The sequence below is a fragment of the Pseudophryne corroboree genome, chromosome 2 (assembly GCF_028390025.1).
Source record: "Pseudophryne corroboree isolate aPseCor3 chromosome 2, aPseCor3.hap2, whole genome shotgun sequence".
Classification (NCBI taxonomy): Eukaryota; Metazoa; Chordata; class Amphibia; order Anura; family Myobatrachidae; genus Pseudophryne; species Pseudophryne corroboree.
Window position 1 is genome coordinate 220992830 of NC_086445.1, and position 19116 is coordinate 221011945.

The 19116-nt window shown below is 47.6% G+C and overlaps 1 protein-coding gene across 1 annotated transcript in view; it reads left to right on the top strand.

The window, feature by feature from the left end:
* The window catches only part of DCTN2 (dynactin subunit 2), a 141185-nt gene that overhangs the window by 81683 nt on the left and 40386 nt on the right, over positions 1 to 19116 (top strand). Inside the window, exon 13 of the mRNA XM_063952351.1 lies at positions 1152 to 1243. Within this exon, the coding sequence (XP_063808421.1) occupies positions 1152 to 1243 (92 nt within the window). The remainder of the gene's footprint in view (positions 1 to 1151; positions 1244 to 19116) is intronic.

Genomic DNA, 19116 nt, shown 5'->3' on the forward strand with positions numbered 1-19116 from the left:
GATATCATCAGAATTAAGCTGCCTTGGGTCTGATTTAGCTCCTTCCTTATTACTGAAGGTCAGTTAGTTTATTTTGGAAATCATTGAAGCAGCCACAAGGAAGGCGGTATTTAGGTGCATCAGACAGTAAGAAGCGTGTTTATCTAAACCATAAAAGTATATGGTACAGAAGGTGCCTTCTTTTTGGTTTATTAATCCTTAGGGGCAGAGTTACCCTTTAACCCTTTCATGCTCATAGGGTCTGATTCAGAGATCAGTGCAGTAGCACAGCTGCTACGTTTTTATACACTGAAATTCTGGCCGTCACCTCCCCTCGAACGTCCTGCTTCAGTTTAGGGGCACTGTGAATGGCGCTGCAGAGAGATCTGCTCATACACAGGTCTGAGAACATTGGATAATGGCCCTTATTTCAGTGTAAATGTACTGTAGAATGTAAGCTCCTCAGTAAAGTATAGTCATTACAGTGCACCATGCTTTACTTTCACTCTGTCACAGGGCCCTGTCTAGGTGTTTAGCTGATTGTTGGGAAGGAAGAAGCGTATAACACACCATTTCCAATAGGTATTACATCTACTGAATATATAGATTTAAGAAGTAGGTGATAAGAAAATATTACCTACTCAGTATTTTTTAATTTTTGGTGTTAATGTTTCTTGTGCAGACTTACTATTGCCTTTCCTGTCATCAACCAGGAGCTTCATAAAAGTCTGCATTATTAACGGCTTATGAGCTATTCTATAGGAGATGTGAGATGTTTGTGATTTTGAAGTGTACCAATTGTGCAGTAGTGTGGGACATTTTGTGGGCTGAACCAATATTCATCCTGTGAATTCCATTATGAAGTCTGTTTTCATCAGTGACGTCGCTAGTGCTTAGCAGCATATAAGGCTGCACTTTCGTGTATATATGGGATGCGGTTATATCGCTCACTATACTGACGCCGGGATCCCGAACGGTGAACAGACCAACAGGGACTATTCACACTCGTTCCCCCCCTGCCAGCCAAATATCCAACCATCGGTCATACGAACCAAATCTGTATATGTAAATACCTTAGCCCTCTAAATAACCACTATCTAGGCTTGGGTAATGGGTACATTCTGAATATACTAATAAGGTATAATATATGACGGAAATTCCTGTGATTTCAGCTATGCAGTTTGGACAGCTGCTCACCCATCTGGACACTACCCAGCAGATGATTGCCAATTCCCTGAAGGACAACGCCAGTGCTCTAACTATGGTATGTACTACCTTGTGGACCTATTTTCTGCCATTGGTAACAGTGACCGAGCAGAGTGGCTGCTGACCAATTTGCCATTTGTCTATTTGATGTTAAAGAAAAAAACAAAATGCTATTGAAGCCTCTGGATGCTTCTGCGTGTTTATCTAAAAATAACTCTGCAAGAAAAGTACAATTGATTGCTTGGGATGTCTTCTGCTCAGTACACTCGGACAGCTGGCTATCTGATCTATTATTTATAAATGTCATGCTAATTTGTCACTTTTAATGTTTAGCTTTTTTTTTTGGGGGGGGGGGGGGGTTGTTTTTTTGTTCCTAGTAACCCACTTTTATCCTTTGTTCTCGGTTTCCTGCAGTATATTCACTATAGTACTGAACTCTGTATCTTTCAGTACAGTCTGATATAAGGTTCCTTGTGTATATGTGACGTGGCACACCTGTGGCTTTTTGTAACCTTGGATAAAATGAAACCTGCCAGTAAATCTGGCTGTATATATATTCCTGCCTGATGTACAGATTATTAACCAAATAACATATACAGTAGCCCTCACACTCAGTTCACCCAGGAATGTTTCCGAGATGTCCGTAATAGGAAAAAACTCTAGTGGTATGGTTACTATGAGAGCTAGTACACTAGCCCATTGCCCTTTGCAGGATGGATCACTGCGCAGCTGTGCTGGTTTTGTCTTGGTCAGTGGTGACTGAGCAACTAATGGTACAGCTACCAGACAACAACGTGTGACAGCCAACACTAAGCAATCTACCAGTGAGGCTGACACAGTTAAAGGCAGAGTAGATCAATCCCAGTACAGAAACAAACAGAAAGCACAGATGGAGAGCAGGCGGTATCAGCCTCCATCACGAGTGTAGAGAGGTCACGTCTGTATGGGAAACACGCCGATCCCTTATGCTGATCGTCATGTTACAACAACTGTAATTACTGTTGCCTGCCGATTCCCAGCATCCCATACAGTACCAGCACAGCAGTTTCTTATTCCACAACTGTGTCATATAAAAGGCTGGGGATTAGGCAGATGCTTTGTGTGTGTGTGTGTATTCTGTCCTCTAGTTTATAATTACTTTTCATTTTCTTCCTCCATCGCTGTACACCTCAGGTATAGAGTGAGGGGTAAATGAATGAAAATAAATCACTGGTTGACTGAACTCCCTCAGTATCTGCCTAGCTCATTCCTCACGGTGGGGCAGATTTATTAAGCCTGGTGAAGTGATAAAGTGGAAGGTGATAAAGTACCAGCCAGTCAGCTCCTAACTACCATGTTACAGGCTGGGTTTGAAAAATGACAGTTAGGAGCTGACTGGCTGCTGCGTTATCACCTTCCACTTTATTACTTCACCAGGCTTCATAAATCTGCCGCAGTGTTACTAGACACCTCAAGCTGTTACATACTGACTCTGATTTCTGAAGTGTATGATCAGCTCATCCGCTCAACACTTTACATTCATTTGTACCCCTTCCCGTCCATCGCAGAAAGCAGACAGCACCAGGGTCATGGTTGAGAGCTCCTGAAAAAAAACAAAAAAACAAGGATTTTTATTTTAATCTTAAATATGATACAGAAAAGAGAGAAACAAACAGCCTAATACACACAAGTAAAATGCACACGAAGACTGTTTTTCATACCGAAAGGAAAACCCATCTAACACTAGACTAGTAACTGACACATGACATTAAATAGATAAAATAGACTAACTATATTAATACACATACATAACGAGGCGATGGGAATACCCATGGATAAGGAACGACAAGGTTGTTCAGGAGAAGTGTCTAGATCCAAGGCATAGCTGGTGGACTGCCAGAGGGACTAAACTCTGTCCAGCTTTAGTGGACACTTCCATTTCCTATACATGAAATGATCATGGTAGACAGTAATATTAACTATTCCAATCCATGGAGCAGTAGAAGGGTCTGTGGAGCCATCGGCTTCAAAGCATTATATACTTTAGCAAATGTGAAACCTATAATGACCTAAATGTGTTATTAATTAATACATCCGTATCTGGTAAGGCAAACACATTCTAATTCCAGTGGTGGCCACTCAATCCAGGATCTGTGTCCAAAAATCAGTTATCAAGGGACAAGACTTGAGCAGATGCCAGAAGTCTGCAGCAGGTGTCCACATTTAGGACAAGAGGTAAAAGCCAAGCTGCCCCAGACTTACAGGAGTCTGTGAAGAATATACAATTGTATTTGCTGAAATCTAGCATATATCTTTGCAATGTGAGGAGAACCAAGAGCAAAGCTCCAGTCCTTGCCCAAGAGAGGACCTACGTCCATCTCCCATGAGATGCAAGGCCTATAACCTACCTGATCTTACTGCAGACACTCATCCCTCTAAGCTTCTTAGAAGAGAGAGTGTATCAGAGTTTGCAAAGAAAACCCCCATCTCCCTGAGCGCACAATTCATAATGGATCCACAGAAACCGATAAAACAGTAGTACTAAGGTCGACGGTCAATAGGTGGACATTTATTAGGTTCACATGGACAATATGTCAACATGGCAATGGTCGACATGAATTTTTCTATTTTTTAATTTTCAAGTTTTTCATACTTTACCATCCACGTGGCCGTCGTTTTGGAATAGTGGGGGTAATTCAGATCTGATCGCTGCTATGCAGATATATTATCTTTCTGTTGCTAGTACAGATTTTTGGATAATCCGAATTTAATTGAATAAACTAAGTGCTTTTAACATACATAGTTTCTCTATCGTCCTAGTGGATGCTGGGGTTCCTGAAAGGACCATGGGGAATAGCGGCTCCGCAGGAGACAGGGCACAAAAAGTAAAGCTTTTCCAGATCAGGTGGTGTGCACTGGCTCCTCCCCCTATGACCCTCCTCCAGACTCCAGTTAGATTTTTGTGCCCGGCCGAGAAGGGTGCAATCTAGGTGGCTCTCCTAAAGAGCTGCTTAGAGAAAGTTTAGCTTAGGTTTTTTATTTTACAGTGAGTCCTGCTGGCAACAGGATCACTGCAACGAGGGACTGAGGGGAGAAGAAGTGAACTCACCTGCGTGCAGGATGGATTGGCTTCTTGGCTACTGGACATTAGCTCCAGAGGGACGATCACAGGTACAGCCTGGATGGTCACCGGAGCCGCGCCGCCGGCCCCCTTGCAGATGCTGAAGTTAGAAGAGGTCCAGAATCGGCGGCTGAAGACTCTGACAGTCTTCTAAAGGTAGCGCACAGCACTGCAGCTGTGCGCCATTTTCCTCTCAGCACACTTCACACGCTGTCACTGAGGGTGCAGGGCGCTGGGGGGGGGCGCCCTGGGAGGCAAATGTAAACCTATATACTGGCTAAAAATACCTCACATATAGCCCCCAGAGGCTATATGGAGATATTTAACCCCTGCCAAACTTCACTAAAGAGCGGGAGACGAGCCCGCCGTAAAAGGGGCGGGGCCTATCTCCTCAGCACACAGCGCCATTTTTTCTCTCACAGAAAGGCTGTAGAGAAGGCTCCCAGGCTCTCCCCTGCACTGCACTACAGAAACAGGGTTTAAACAGAGAGGGGGGGCACAAATTGGCGATATAAATATATATATATAAAGATGCTATTAGGGAGAAACACTTATATAAGGTTGTCCCTATGTAATTATAGCGTTTTTTGGTGTGTGCTGGCAAACTCTCCCTCTGTCTCTCCAAAGGGCTAGTGGGGTCCTGTCCTCTGTCAGAGCATTCCAGGTGTGTGTGCTGTGTGTCGGTACGTGTGTGTCGACATGTATGAGGACGATGCTGGAGGAGGCGGAGAAATTGCCTGTAATGGTGATGTCACTCTCTAGGGAGTCGACACCGGAATGGATGGCTTATTTAGGGAATTACGTGAGAATGTCAACACGCTGCAAGGTCGGTTGACGACATGAGACGGCCGACAAACAATTAGTAACGGTCCAGGCGTCTCAGAAACACCGTCAGGGTTTTTTTTATAAAAAACGCCCATTTACCTCAGTCGGTCGACACAGACACGGACACTGAATCCAGTGTCGACGGTGAATAAACAAACGTATTCCTCATTAGGGCCACACGTTAAGGGCAATGAAGGAGCTGTTACATATTTCTGATACTACAAGTACCACAAAAAAGGGTATTATGTGGAAGTGAAAAAACTACCTGTAGTTTTTCCTGAATCAGATAAAATAAAATGAAGTGTGTGATGATGCGTGGGTTTACCCCGATAGCAAATATTGGCGTTATACCTTTTCCCGCCAGAAGTTAGGGCGCGTTGGGAAACACCCATTAGGGTGGATAAGGCGCTCACACGCTTATCAAGTGGCGTTACCATCTCCAAATACGGCCGCCCTCAAGGAGCCAGCTGATAGGCAGCTGGAAAAACATCCTAAAAAGTATATACACACAGACGGTGGTTATACTGCGACCAGCGATCGCCATCAGCCTGGAGATGCAGTGCTGGGTTGGCTTGGTCGAATTCCCTGACTAAAAATATTTTATTGATATAGAGCATTTAATAGGATGCATTCTATATATATGTATGCGAGATGCACAGAGGGATATTTGCACTCTGGCATCAAGATAAGTGCGTTGTCCATATCTCCCAGAAGATGTCATGGACACGACAGTGGTCAGGTGATACAGATCCCATACGGCACATGGAAGTATTGCCGTATAAAGGGAAGGAGTTATTTGGGGTCGGTCCGTCGGACCTGGGGGCCACGGCCACAGCTGGGAAATCCAACCTTTTTTACCCCAAGTTACATCTCAGCAGAAAAAGACACTGTCTTTTCAGCCTCAATCCTTCCGTTCCCATGTGGGCAAGCGGGCAAAAGGCCAGTCATATCTGCCCAGACATAGAGGAAAGGGAAGTAGACTGCAGCAGGCAGCCCCTTCCCAGGAAAAGAAGCCCTCCACCAGTGGGGGGGTAGTCTCAAGAGTCTCAGCGCGCAGTGGGATCACTCGCAAGTTGACCCCTAGATCATACAAGTATTATCCCAGGGGTACAGATTGGAGAGTCGAGACATTTTTTCCTCGCAGGTTCCTGAAGCCTGCTTTACCAACGGCTCCCTCCGACAAGGAGGCAGTATTGGGAAAAAAATTCACAAGCTGTATTTCCAGCAGGTGATAATCAAAGTACCCCTCCTACAACAAGGAAAAGGGTATTAGTCCTCCACACTATATTGTGGTACTGAAGCCAGACGGCTTGGTGAGACATAGTCTAAATCTGAAATCTTTGAACACTTACATAAAAAGGTTCAAATCAAGATGGAGTCACTCAGAGCAGTGATAGAGAACCGGAAAAAAGGGGACTATATGGTGTCCCTGGACATCAAGGATTACCTCCATGTCCAAATTTGCCCTTCTCAACAAGGGTACCTCTGGTTCGTGATACAGAACTGTCAATATCGGTTTCAGACGCTGCCGTTGAATTATCCACGGCACCCCGGGCCTTTACCAAGGTAATGGCCGAAAAGATGATTCTTAAAAGAAGAAAGGCATCTAAATTATCCCTTACTTGGACGATATCCTGAAAGGGACAAGTTTCCAGAGAACAGTTGGAGGTCGGAAAAGAACTATCTAAAGTAGTTCTACGACAGCACGAGTGGATTCTAAATATTCCAAAAATCGCAGCTGTTTTCCGATGATACGTCTGCTGTTCCTAGGAATGATTCTGGGCATAGTCCAGAAAGAGGTATTTCTCCTGGAGGGGAAAGCCAGGGAGTTATCCGACCTAGTCAGAAACCTCCTAAATCCAGGCCAAGTATCAGTGCATCAATGCACAGGAGTCCTGGGAAAAATGGTGGCTTCTTACGAAGCGATTCCATTCGGCAGATCTCACGCAAAAACTTTTCAGGGGGATTTGCTGGACGAATGGTCCGGATCGCATCTTCAGATGCATCAGCGGATAACCCTGTCTCCAAGGACAAGGGTGTCTCTTCTGTGGGGGCTGCAGAGTGCTCATCTTCTAGAGGGCAGCACATTCAGCATTCAGGACTGTGTTCTGGTGACCACGGATGCCAGCCTGAGAGGCTGGGGAACAGTCACACAAGGAAGAAATTTCCAAGGAAGTGTGGTCAAGTCTGGAGATTTCTCTCCACATGAATATACTGGAGCTAAGGGCAATTTACGATGCTCTGAGCCTAGGAAGACCTCTGCTTCAAAGTCAACCGGTGCTGATCCAGTAGGACATCATCATGGCAGTCGCCCACGTAAACAGACGGGGCGGCACAAGAAGCAGGAGGGCAATGACAGCAAGGATTCTTCGCTGGGCGAAAGATCATGTGATAACACTGTCAGCAGTGTTCATTCCGGGAGTGGACAACTAGGAAGATTTCCTCAGCATAAATGAATTCCACCCGGAAAAGTGGGAACTTCATCTGGAAGTTTCCACATGTTTGTAAACCGTTGGGAAAGACCAAAGGTGGTTATGATGGCGTCCCACATGAAGCGCCAGGTCTAGAGACCCTCATGCAATAGCTGGGACGCTCTGGTAACACCGTGGGTGTACCAGTCGGTGTATGTGTTCCCTCCTCTGCCTTTCATACCCAGTGTATGGAGAATGATAGGAAGGAGAGGAGTAAGAACTATACTCGTGGTTCCGGTTTGGGCCAAGAAGAACTTGGTACCCGGAACTTCAAGAGATACTAGAAAGGATCTTGATTCAGCAAGAATCATGTCTGTTCCATGACTTACCGCAGCTGCGTTGACGCCAGGGCGGGTGAACGCCGGATCCTAAGGGAAAAAGGCATTCCGGAAGAGGTCATCCCTACCCTGGTCAGAGCCAGGAAGGAGGTGACCGCACAACATTATCACCGCTTAGGTGAAAATATGTTCCAGGAAGGCTCCACGGAAGAATTTCAACTAGGTTAATTCCTACATTTCCTGCAAGCAGGAGTGTATATGGGTCTCAAATTGGGGTCCATTAAGGTTCAAATTTCGACCGGTCGATTTTCTTCCAGAAAGAAATTGGCTTCAGTTCCTGAAGTCCAGAAGTTGTTAAGGGAGTACTGCATATACAACCCCTTTTTGATGTCTCCAGTGGCACTGGGCGATCTCAACGTAGTTTGGGATTCCTAAAATCACATTGTTTTAAACAACTCAAATCTGTGGATTTGATATATCTCACATGAAAAGTGACCATGCTGTTGGTCCTGGCCTCGGCCAGGCGAGTGTCAGAATTGGCGGCTTTATCTCACAAAGCCATATCTGATTGTCCATTCGGACAGAGCAAAGCTGTGGACTCGTCCCCAGTTTCTCCCTAAGGTGGTGTCAGCGTTTCACCTGAACCAGCTTATTGTGGTGCCTGCGGCTACTAGGGACTTGGAGGACTCCAAGTTGCTGGATGTTGTCAGGGCCCTGAAAATATAGTTTCCAGGTCGGCTGGAGTCAGGAAATCTGACTTGCTGTTTATCCTGTATGCACCCAACAAGCTGGGTGCTCCTGCTTCTAAGCAGACTATTGCTCGTTGGATTTGTAGTACAATTCAGCTTGCACATTCTGTGGCAGGCTTGCCACAGCAAAAAATATGTAAATGCCCATTCCACAAGGAAGGTGGGCTCATCTTGGGCGGCTGCCCGAGGGGTCTCGGCATTACAACTCTGCCGAGCAGCTACGTGGTCGGGGGAGAACACGTTTGTAAAATTTTACAAATTTGATACCCTGGCAAAAGAGGACCTGGAGTTCTCTCATTCGGTGCTGCAGAGTCATCCGCACTCTCCCGCCCGTTTGGGAGCTTTGGTATAATCCCCATGGTCCTTTCAGGAACCCCAGCATCCACTAGGACGATAGAGAAAATAAGAATTTACTTACCGATAATTCTATTTCTCGGAGTCCGTAGTGGATGCTGGGCGCCCATCCCAAGTGCGGATTATTCTGCAATACTTGTACATAGTTATTGTTACAAAAATCGGGTTATTGTTGTAGGAAGCCGTCTTTCAGAGGCTCCTTTTGTTATCATACTGTTAACTGGGTTTAGATCACAAGTTGTACGGTGTGATTGGTGTGGCTGGTATGAGTCTTACCCGGGATTCAAAATCCTCCCTTATTGTGTACGCTCGTCCGGGCACAGTACCTAACTGGAGTCTGGAGGAGGGTCATAGGGGGAGGAGCCAGTGCACACCACCTGATCTGGAAAAGCTTTACTTTTTGTGCCCTGTCTCCTGCGGAGCCGCTATTCCCCATGGTCCTTTCAGGAACCCCAGCATCCACTACGGACTCCGAGAAATAGAATTATCGGTAAGTAAATTCTTATTTTCCTGCATCTTTGTCCAAAGAGTGTGCGCTGGGGGTCTCCCCTATATTTTGTATCCGTTTATTCTAGTGGTTTTAGATAGTGATTCCACTTCCTCCAGCAGAAACTTAGGACAGTTTTTACCCATCCTGGCTATAGCGCAGTATCAATACCTTCGTTCAGTCAGATGGCCGAGTCTGGGTTTGATGGATGCCGGAAGAACGTTACCTGCCTGACTGCATTATGCCAACTGTGGAGTTTGGTGGAGGAGGTATAATGTTATGGGGCTATTTTTTCAGTGTTTGAGCTAGGTCCCTTATCTCCAGTGAAGGGCAATCTTAATGCTTCAGCATACCAAGACGTTTTAGACAATGCTATGCTTCCAACTTTGTGGCAACAGTTTGGGGAAGGCCTTTTCTATTCCAACATAGCTGCACAAAGCAAGGACTATAGACATGGCTTGAGTTCGGTGTAGAAGACCTTTACTGGTCCACACAGAGCCCTGACCTCAACCCCATCGAGCACCTTTGGGATGAACTGGAACAGAGAAGGCCTACTTGTCCAAAACAGTTGCTGACCTCATAAATGCTCTATAACAGGACTAGCCAAACCGGTCCTCGAGATTTCTACCAATAGTTCATGTTTTCCAGGCCTCCTGGAGATTTGTAGAATTGTCAGTTAGGAATGAATGCAGCACATCTTAATTAGCAATGACTACACCTGTGCACCAGCTAGGTGGTCTGGAAAATGTGAACTGTTGGTAGATCTCAAGGACTGGTTTGGCCAGCCCTGCTCTATAGAATGAATGGGCACAAATTCCCACAGAAACACTCCAAATATTGTGGAAAGCCTTCCAAGAAGAATGGAAGCTGTTATAGCTGCAAAAGGGGGACCAACTCCATATTAAAGTATATGTATTTGAATACAATGTCCCTGATGGTGTGATGGTCAAGCATCCAAATACTTTCTCTTACGTCCTAGAGGATGCTGGGGACTCCGTAAGGACCATGGGGTATAGACAGGCTCCGCAGGAGACATGGGTACTATAAAGAACTTTTAGTATGGGTGTGCACTGGCTCCTCCCTCTATGCCCCTCCTCCAGAACTCGGTTAGATTTTGTGCCCAGAGGAGATAGGGTGCATTACAGGGGAGCTCTCCAGCGTTTCTCTGAAAAATAATTTTGTTAGGTTTTTTATTTTCAGGGAGCACTGCTGGCAACAGGCTCCCTGCATCGTGGGACTGAGGAGAGAGAAGCAGACCTACTTAAATGATAGGCTCTGCTTCTTAGGCTACTGGACACCATTAGCTCCAGAGGGAGTCGGAACGCAGATCTCACCCCGCCGTTCGTCCCAGAGCCGCGCCGCCGTCCTCCTCGCAGAGCCGGAAGATAGAAGCCGGGTGAGTATAAGAAGAAAAGAAGACTTCAAGGCGGCAGAAGACTTCAGATCTTCACTGAGGTAAGCTGCGTGCCATTGCTCCCACACACTACACACGAACAGGCACTGATGGGTGCAGGGCGCAGGGGGGGCGCCCTGGGCAGCAATAAACCTCTGGACTGGCATATAAGGGTCCATTAGGCTGCGGAGGCAGTAAATGCAGAGATCCCCCGTCATTTTTTGAATATTGAAGCGGGACCGAAGCCCGCCGCTGGAGGGGGCGGAGCTTGATCCCTCAGCACTAACAGCGCCATTTTCTCCACAGAAGCTGCAGAGAAGCTGGCTCCCCGGACTCCCCCCTGCTGAACTCGGGGGCTGAAAAGAGGGGGGGGCATTTTTAAGGTGTAGTGAGTGTATACACATTGATTATATATATAAAAAGCGCTATCTGGGTTTTTCTCCTTCATCCACTAGGGGCCACTGGAGTACAGTTACAATGGGGAAATAGTAGGCAGTAATTGGGAGCTGGCACTTTAAAAATTCTAACACACTGGCTAGCTCCTCCCCTACTATGTCCCCTCCAAGCCAGTCTTTAATTTGTGCCCAAGGGAGCTGGTTCACTTGGGTTTAGCTGAAATAATTTTTTATTTTTCTTTATTATTTTATTTTTCTTTCACGCACACACAGACTGGCAGCTCTGCCACTGCCAGTCTGCACCGCGGGAGCTGCCGGCGGGGTCCCATCGCAGCTGCGTGCGGCTCGGGATGGGCCCCGGCTGAGGGAGACGCTGAGCTCTCCTGAGATGGCCTGTCTTTCCAAAGGGCCTTGTTGGGGAATTGTCCCCTTATAGATATATCCCTGTGTGTGTGGGGCTGTCGGTACGTGCGTGTCGGCATGTCTGAAGCGGAAGGCTCGTCCAAGGAGGATGTGGAGCAGATGAGTGGTGTGTCTCCGTTGGCAACGCCGACTCATGATTGGATGGACATGTGGCATATGTTAAATGCAAGTGTGGCCTCATTACATAAGAGACTGGACAAAGCAGAGTCCAGGGAGAAAGCAGGGAGTCAATCCACGGATTGGACTGGGTCACAGGGCCCTTCTGGGTCTGAAAACCGTCCCCTATCCCAAATAGTGGACACTGATACCGACACGGATTCTGATTCCAGTGTCGACTACTATGATGCGAAATTGCACCCAAGGGTGGCAAAAAGTATTCAGTGTATGATTATTGCAATAAAAGATGTTTTGCATATCACAGATGACCCCTCTATCCCTGACCGAGGGTGCGCATGTATAAGGAAAAGAAACCTGATGTAACCTTTCCCCCATCTCATGAGCTTAACGAGTTATTTGAAAAAGCTTGGGAAACTCCAGATAAAAAACAGCAGATTCCCAAAAGGGTTCTTATGGCGTATCCTTTCCCTGCACAGGACAGGGTATGTTGGGAATCCTCTCCCAGGGTGGACAAGGCTTTAACACGCCTGTCCAAGAAGGTGGTGCTACCGTCTCCGGACACGGCAGCCCTCAAGGATCCTGCTGATCGCAGACTGGAGACTACTTTAAAGTCTATTTATGCGCATACAGGTGCTTTGCTCAGACCGGCAGTAGCATCGGCATGGGTATGTAGCGCAGTTACAGCATGGACAGATACCTTGTCAGCTGACCTTGATACCCTAGACAGGGATACCATTTTATTAACCTTAGCCCACATTAAAGACGCAGTCTTATATATGAGGGACGCTCAAAGCGAGACGTTGGGCAGCTGGGTTCCAGAGCCAATGCCATGGCTATTTCTGCGAGACGAGCTCCATGGACCCGCCAATGGACGGGTGATGCATACTCGAAGCATATGGAGTTTTTACCTTACAAGGGTGAAGTGTTATTTGGGTAGGGGCTCGCGGACCTGGTTGCCACAGCTACCTCGGGTAAATCTACCTTTTTTACCTTTTGTTTCCCAACAGCAAAAGAAAACTCCACAGTATCCGATGCAGTCCTTTCGGTCGCATAAGTCCAGAAGAGGTCGGGGCTCCTCCTTCCTTGCCAGAGGTAAGGGTAGAGGAAAGAGAACACCTGCTTCGGCTAGTTCCCAGGAGCAGAAGTCCTCCCCGGTTTCTACAAAATCCACCGCATGACGCTGGGGCACCCCTTGGGAGTCCGCACCAGTGGGGGCACGCCTTCGACTTTTCAGCCAGTTCTGGATTCTTTCAGACGTGGATCCATGGGCGATGTAAATTGTTTCCCAAAGCTACAAGCTGGAATTCGAAGAGGTGCCCCCTCGCCGATTTTTCAAGTCGGCCTTGCCAGCTTCACCCCCGGAGAGGGAAGTAGTGTTAGCTGCAATTCAAAAGCTGTGTCAACAGCAAGTGATTGTCAAGGTTCCCCTGGTCCAACAGGGAAAAGGGTATTATTCAACCCTGTTTGTGGTCCCGAAGCCGGATGGTTCGGTCAGACCCATCTTAAATCTAAAATCCCTAAACCTGTACTTGAAAAAGTTCAAATTCAAGATGGAATCGCTCCGAGCTGTAATATCCAGCCTGGAAGAGAGGGATTTTATGGTATCACTAGACATAAAGGACACATACCTTCATGTCCCCATATTACCCCCCTCATTAGGAGTACCTGAGATTCGCTGTACAGGACTGTCATTACCAGTTTCAGACGTTGCCATTTGGGCTTTCCACGGCCCCGAGGATTTTCACCAAGGTAATGGCGGAGATGGTGCTCCTGCGCAGGCAGGGAGTCACAATTATCCCATACTTGGACGATCTCCTTATAAAGGCGAGATCGAGAGACCATTTGCTGAAGAGCGTGTCGCTCTCCCTGAAAGTGCTGCAACAGCACGGTTGGATTCTCAATCTGCCAAAGTCACAATTGGTTCCAACGACTCGGCTATCATTCCTAGGCATGATTCTGGACACGGAATAAAAGAGGGTGTTTCTCCCATTGGAAAAAGCTCAGGATCTCCAGAACATGGTCAGAGACCTGCTAAAACCAAAAAGAGTGTGTGTTCATCAATGCACTCGAGTTCTGGGAAAAATGGTGGCAGCCTATGATGCCATTCCCTTCGGCAGGTATCATGCGAGGACTTTTCAGTGGGACCTTCTGGACAAGTGGTCCGGGTCCCATCTACAAATAGATCAGAAAATAACCCTGTCCCCCAGGGCCAGGGTGTCTCTCCTGTGGTGGCTGCAGAGTGCTCACCTTCTAGAGGGTCGCAGGTTCGGCATTCAAGACTGGGTTCTGGTGACCACGGACGCGAGCCTCCGAGGATGGGGAGCAGTCACACAAGGAAGAAATTTTCAGGGACTATGGTCAAGCCAGGAGGCTTGTCTACACATCAACATACTGGAATTGAGCACCATATACAACGGCCTACGACAAGCGGAGAATCTTCTTCGCGACCTACCGGTTCTGATTCAATCAGACAACGTCACAGCCGTGGCTCATGTAAACCGCCAAGGCGGGACAAGGAGCAGAGTGGCGATGGCGGTAGCCACCAGGTTTCTTCGCTGGGCGGAAAATCACGTAAGCGCTCTGTCAGCTGTCTTCATTCCGGGAGTGGACAACTGGGATGCAGACTTCCTCAGCAGACATGATCTCCATCCAGGAGAGTGGGGACTTCATCAAGAAGTTTTTGCAGAGATAACAAGTCTTTCGGGAATTCCTCAAATAGACATGATGGCATCACGCCTCAACAAGAAGCTTCGGAGGTATTGTGCCAGGTCACGGGACCCTCAGGCAGTAGCGGTAGACGCCGTAGTGACACCATGGGTGTTTCAGTCGGTCTATGTATTTCCTCCTCTTCCTCTCATCTCAAAGATATTGCGAATCATAAGACAAAGAAGAGTGCAGACGATACTCATCGTTCCAGATTGGCCTCGAAGGGCCTGGTACTCAGATCTTCAGGAAATGCTCACAGAAGATCCGTGGCCTCTTCCTCTCAGGGAGGACCTGTTACAGCAGGGGCCATGTGTGTTCCAAGACTTACCGCTGTTACGTTTGACGGCATGGCGGTTGAACACCGAATCCTAGTTGGGAAAGGTATTCCGGAGGAAGTCATCCCTACTGATAAAGGCTAGGAAGGAGGTGACGGCAAAGCATTATCACCGTATCTGGAAGAAGTATGTATCTTGGTGTGAAGCCAAGAATGCTCCTACGGAAGATTTCCATCTGGGCCGGTTTCTCCACTTTCTACAGACAGGAGTGGATATGGGCCTGAAGTTAGGCTCCATTAAGGTACAAATTTCGGCCCTATCTATATTCTTTCAGAGGGAATTGGCTTCTCTCCCAGAAGTCCAGACGTTTGTGAAGGGAGTGCTGCACATCCAGCCCCCCTTTGTGCCCCCAGTGGCACCGTGGGACCTTAACGTGGTGTTAAGATTCCTGAAATCTCACTGGTTTGAGCCTCTTCAAACAGTTGAATTAAAATTTCTCACGTGGAAGGTGGTCATGTTTTTGGCCTTGGCATCTGCAAGGCGGGTGTCCGAATTGGCGGCCTTGTCCCACAAGAGCCCCTATTTGATTTTCCATGTGGATAGAGCAGAGTTGAGGACGCGTCCTCAATTTTTGCCTAAGGTGGTTTCTTCATTTCAGATGAACCAACCTATTGTGGTGCCTGTGGATACGGGGGACTGGGAGGACTCCAAGTCCCTGGATGTAGTCAGGGCCTTAAAGATTTATGTAGCCAGGACGGCTAGGGTTAGGAAAACAGAGGTTCTGTTTGTCCTGTATGCAGCCAACAAGGTTGGCGCTCCTGCTTCTAAGCAGACTATTGCTCGCTGGATCTGTAACACGATTCAGCAGGCTCATTCTATGGCTGGATTGCCATTACCAAATTCAGTAAAGGCCCATTCCAGTAGGAAGGTGGGTTCTTCTTGGGCGGCTGCCCGAGGCGTCTCGGCATTACAGCTTTGCCGAGCAGCTACTTGGTCGGGTTCAAACACTTTTGCAAAATTCTACAAGTTTGATACCCTGGCTGATGAGGACCTTGCGTTTGCTCAGTCGGTGCTGCAGAGTCATCCGCACTCTCCCGCCCGTTTTGAAACTTTGGTATAATCCCCATGGTCCTTACGGAGTCCCCAGAATCCTCTAGGACGTAAGAGAAAATAAGATTTTAAACCTACCGGTAAATCTTTTTCTCCTAGTCCGTAGAGGATGCTGAGCGCCCGTCCCAGTGCGGACTACATCTGCAAGACTTGTATATAGTTATTGCTTTCATAAGGGGTATGTTACAGTTAGAATCGGTCTTTGACTGATGCTGTTTTTTGTTCATTCGGTTAACTGGTTGCGTATATTCCAGGTTATATGGTATGATTGGTGTGGGCTGGTATGAATCTTGCCCTTAGATTAACAAAATCCTTTCCTCATATTGTCCATCTCCTCTGGGCACAGTTCTCTAACTGAGGTCTGGAGGAGGGGCACAGAGGGAGGAGCCAGTGGACACCCATACTAAAAGTTCTTTATAGTGCCCATGTCTCCTGCGGAGCCCGTCTATACCCCATGGTCCTTACGGAGTCCCCAGCATCCTCTACGGACTAGGAGAAAAAGATTTACCGGTAGGTTTAAAATCTTATTTTTGTCCATATAGGGGGTTATTTAGTAGCCAACGCTACAGAGATGGACCCGCTCTGAAAGGGCAGGAAGATGAGATTGCAGCTCAGTTAAGCCAACACCACGGGTGTGGATCATTAGATCGACAGTGTCTAGGTTGACAATATTTAGGTCGACCACTATAGGTCGACAGTCACTAGGTCGACAGGGTTTCTAGGTCGACAGGTCAAAAGGTAGACATGAGTTTTTCATGTCGTTTTCTCCGTACAGTGACCGGGAAGCCCAATTAGTGCACCGTGTTCCCTCGCTTCGCTCGCAATGCTTCGGGCAAGGTGCCTCGCTGCGCTCTGCACAGGTTACTATTTCCAATCGTAGTCCACATGGATCGTTAAGTATGAAAAAGTAAAATAAAAAGTGAAAACTCATGTCGATCTAGAACATGTCGACCTTGAAAACATGTCCACCTAGTGACTGTCGACCTATAGTGGTCGACCTAAACATTGTCAACCTAGACACTGTCGATCTTCAGACCGGATCCGAACACCACTGCCTGATTGACAGGCAGAGGAGTTTGCAGGGGCGGGCTGGGGCTGGTTTTTGGGGTGCCGCATGACGTCACGCACAGCTGCTGCAACTGAGAAAATGGCGGCCGCTCGACTGCCTTCGCTGCCAGGCTGCGCAGGCAGTGGGCTACCCTAAATCTACAATGCGCTTGCAATTGCTGGGTGGTCTTGCCCTGTTCTGGGCCAAACCCCAGCATGTGAGTGATAGCATGTGGCCCTCCTGTTGCTGTGGAACTACACATCCCAGTATGCCCTAATAAAAATGTTGCAGGGCATGCTGGGATGTGTACTTGCACAGCAGCTGGAGGGCTGCATGTTGAATTCTTGATTTAGGTTAACCAATAATGCAGGATTTCCCCACTCCTAATGACTTCCAGTCACACCCTGAATACCTGGACCAAAGGGGAAGGACAGACTGCAGAAGTGGACTCTGCAAAGTAAGAACTATAAGGGAATGAAAGGTAAACCATTCTGCTGCAGTAGTGCCCAATGAGTGTCACATGTTCTGGTATAACCACCCAATCTCGTAATTTACTAATTGCACAGCTAGATAACAAGATAGCAAATCATGCTGTGACATCCCACCACTCTACATCTACACAACTTCCTATGTGTGGTGCAGGGTCGTTTACCTGCCCAAACAAAATAAGTAATATATCTAGCAATTTCTGTGAATTAAGGAGGAAGATAAACGGGAGTACTGTAAGTTTAGCAGCTTGAGTTGAACGATCATTTTCACCAGGTTCACTCTTCCTGTTACCGACAAAGGAAGCTTTAGCAAAACATGGGACTTAGTTTTATGGAAATCTGTTTGGAGCTGAACATTCAGAGGAACATGCGTGGTCACCTCGTATAAATCAAAATACCCTAATATTTTAACTGAGTTCACTAGCTTAGCAGGAGATTAAATGTGGATGGTTGGAACCTGTTAGGACTTTAAACCCTTGAAGTCAGTTCTTGGCCCACTGCTCTTCACTATATTTATCTAGTGTTCACGCTAGGCTGTTTTAGCAGGGCGCCGCGTCCTGCCCGATATTGTTAAGGCAAAATCCGCCCTGCCCTTTCTGCGGCGCCCTGCTAAACAGCCTGCCCGCTTCCTGCTCTCCCAGCGTGTATAGATGCCGTGCGCATGATTCAGGGAGCTTTCCTATTAGAAAAGCAGCACAGTGATAATACTTCCTGAATCAGTGAAAATAACTTATTTACAAGTTATATATAAACCTATTTTTCTCTAACGTCCTAGAGGATGCTGGGACTCCGTAAGGACCATGGGGATAGACGGGCTCCGCAGGAGACATGGGCACTTTAAGAAAGACTTTGGATCTGGGTGTGCACTGGCTCCTCCCTCTATGCCCCTCCTCCAGACCTCAGTTTGATACTGTGCCCAGTGGAGACTGGGTGCTTTCAGGGAGCTCTCCTGAGTTTCCTGTAAAAGAAAGTATTTTAGTTAGGTTTTTTATTTTCAGGGAGCCTGCTGGCAACAGGCTCCCTGCATCGAGGGACTGAGGAGAGAGAAACAGACCCACTTCTCTGAGTTTCAGGGCTCTGTTTCTTAGGCTACTGGACACCATTAGCTCCAGAGGGATCGGTACGCAGGTCTCGCCCTCCGTCCCAGAGCCGCGCCGCCGTCCTCCTCGCAGAGCCAGAGGAGAGAAGCCGGGTGAGTATATGAGGAAAAGACTTCAGAGGCGGCAGAAGACACCTTGATCTTCATAGAGGTAACGCACAGCGGTGAAGCTGTGCGCCATTGCTCCCATTCACCTCACACTTTACGGTCACTGTAAGGGTGCAGGGGGGGGGGGGCGCGGGCGCGCCCTGGGCAGCAATAAACTCCTCCTGTGGCAAATACACATATATACATGTACAGCTGGGCACTGTACATGTATAAAAAGAGCCCCTGCCATGTTATTAGGAAATTTGAGCGGGACAGAAGCCCGCCGCCGAGGGGGCAGGGCTACTCCCTCAGCACTCACCAGCGCCATTTTTTCTCCACAGCACCGCTGAGAGGAAGCTCCCCGTACTCGCCCCTGCTTGACACACGGTGAAAGAGGGTTTTAAAGTAGAGGGGGGGATGGGGGGGGCACATAATTGGCGCATATACATGCTACAAAAGTGCTACTGGGTATACATTCTGTGTCTCTCTAACGTCCTAGTGGATCCTGGGGACTCCGTAAGGACCA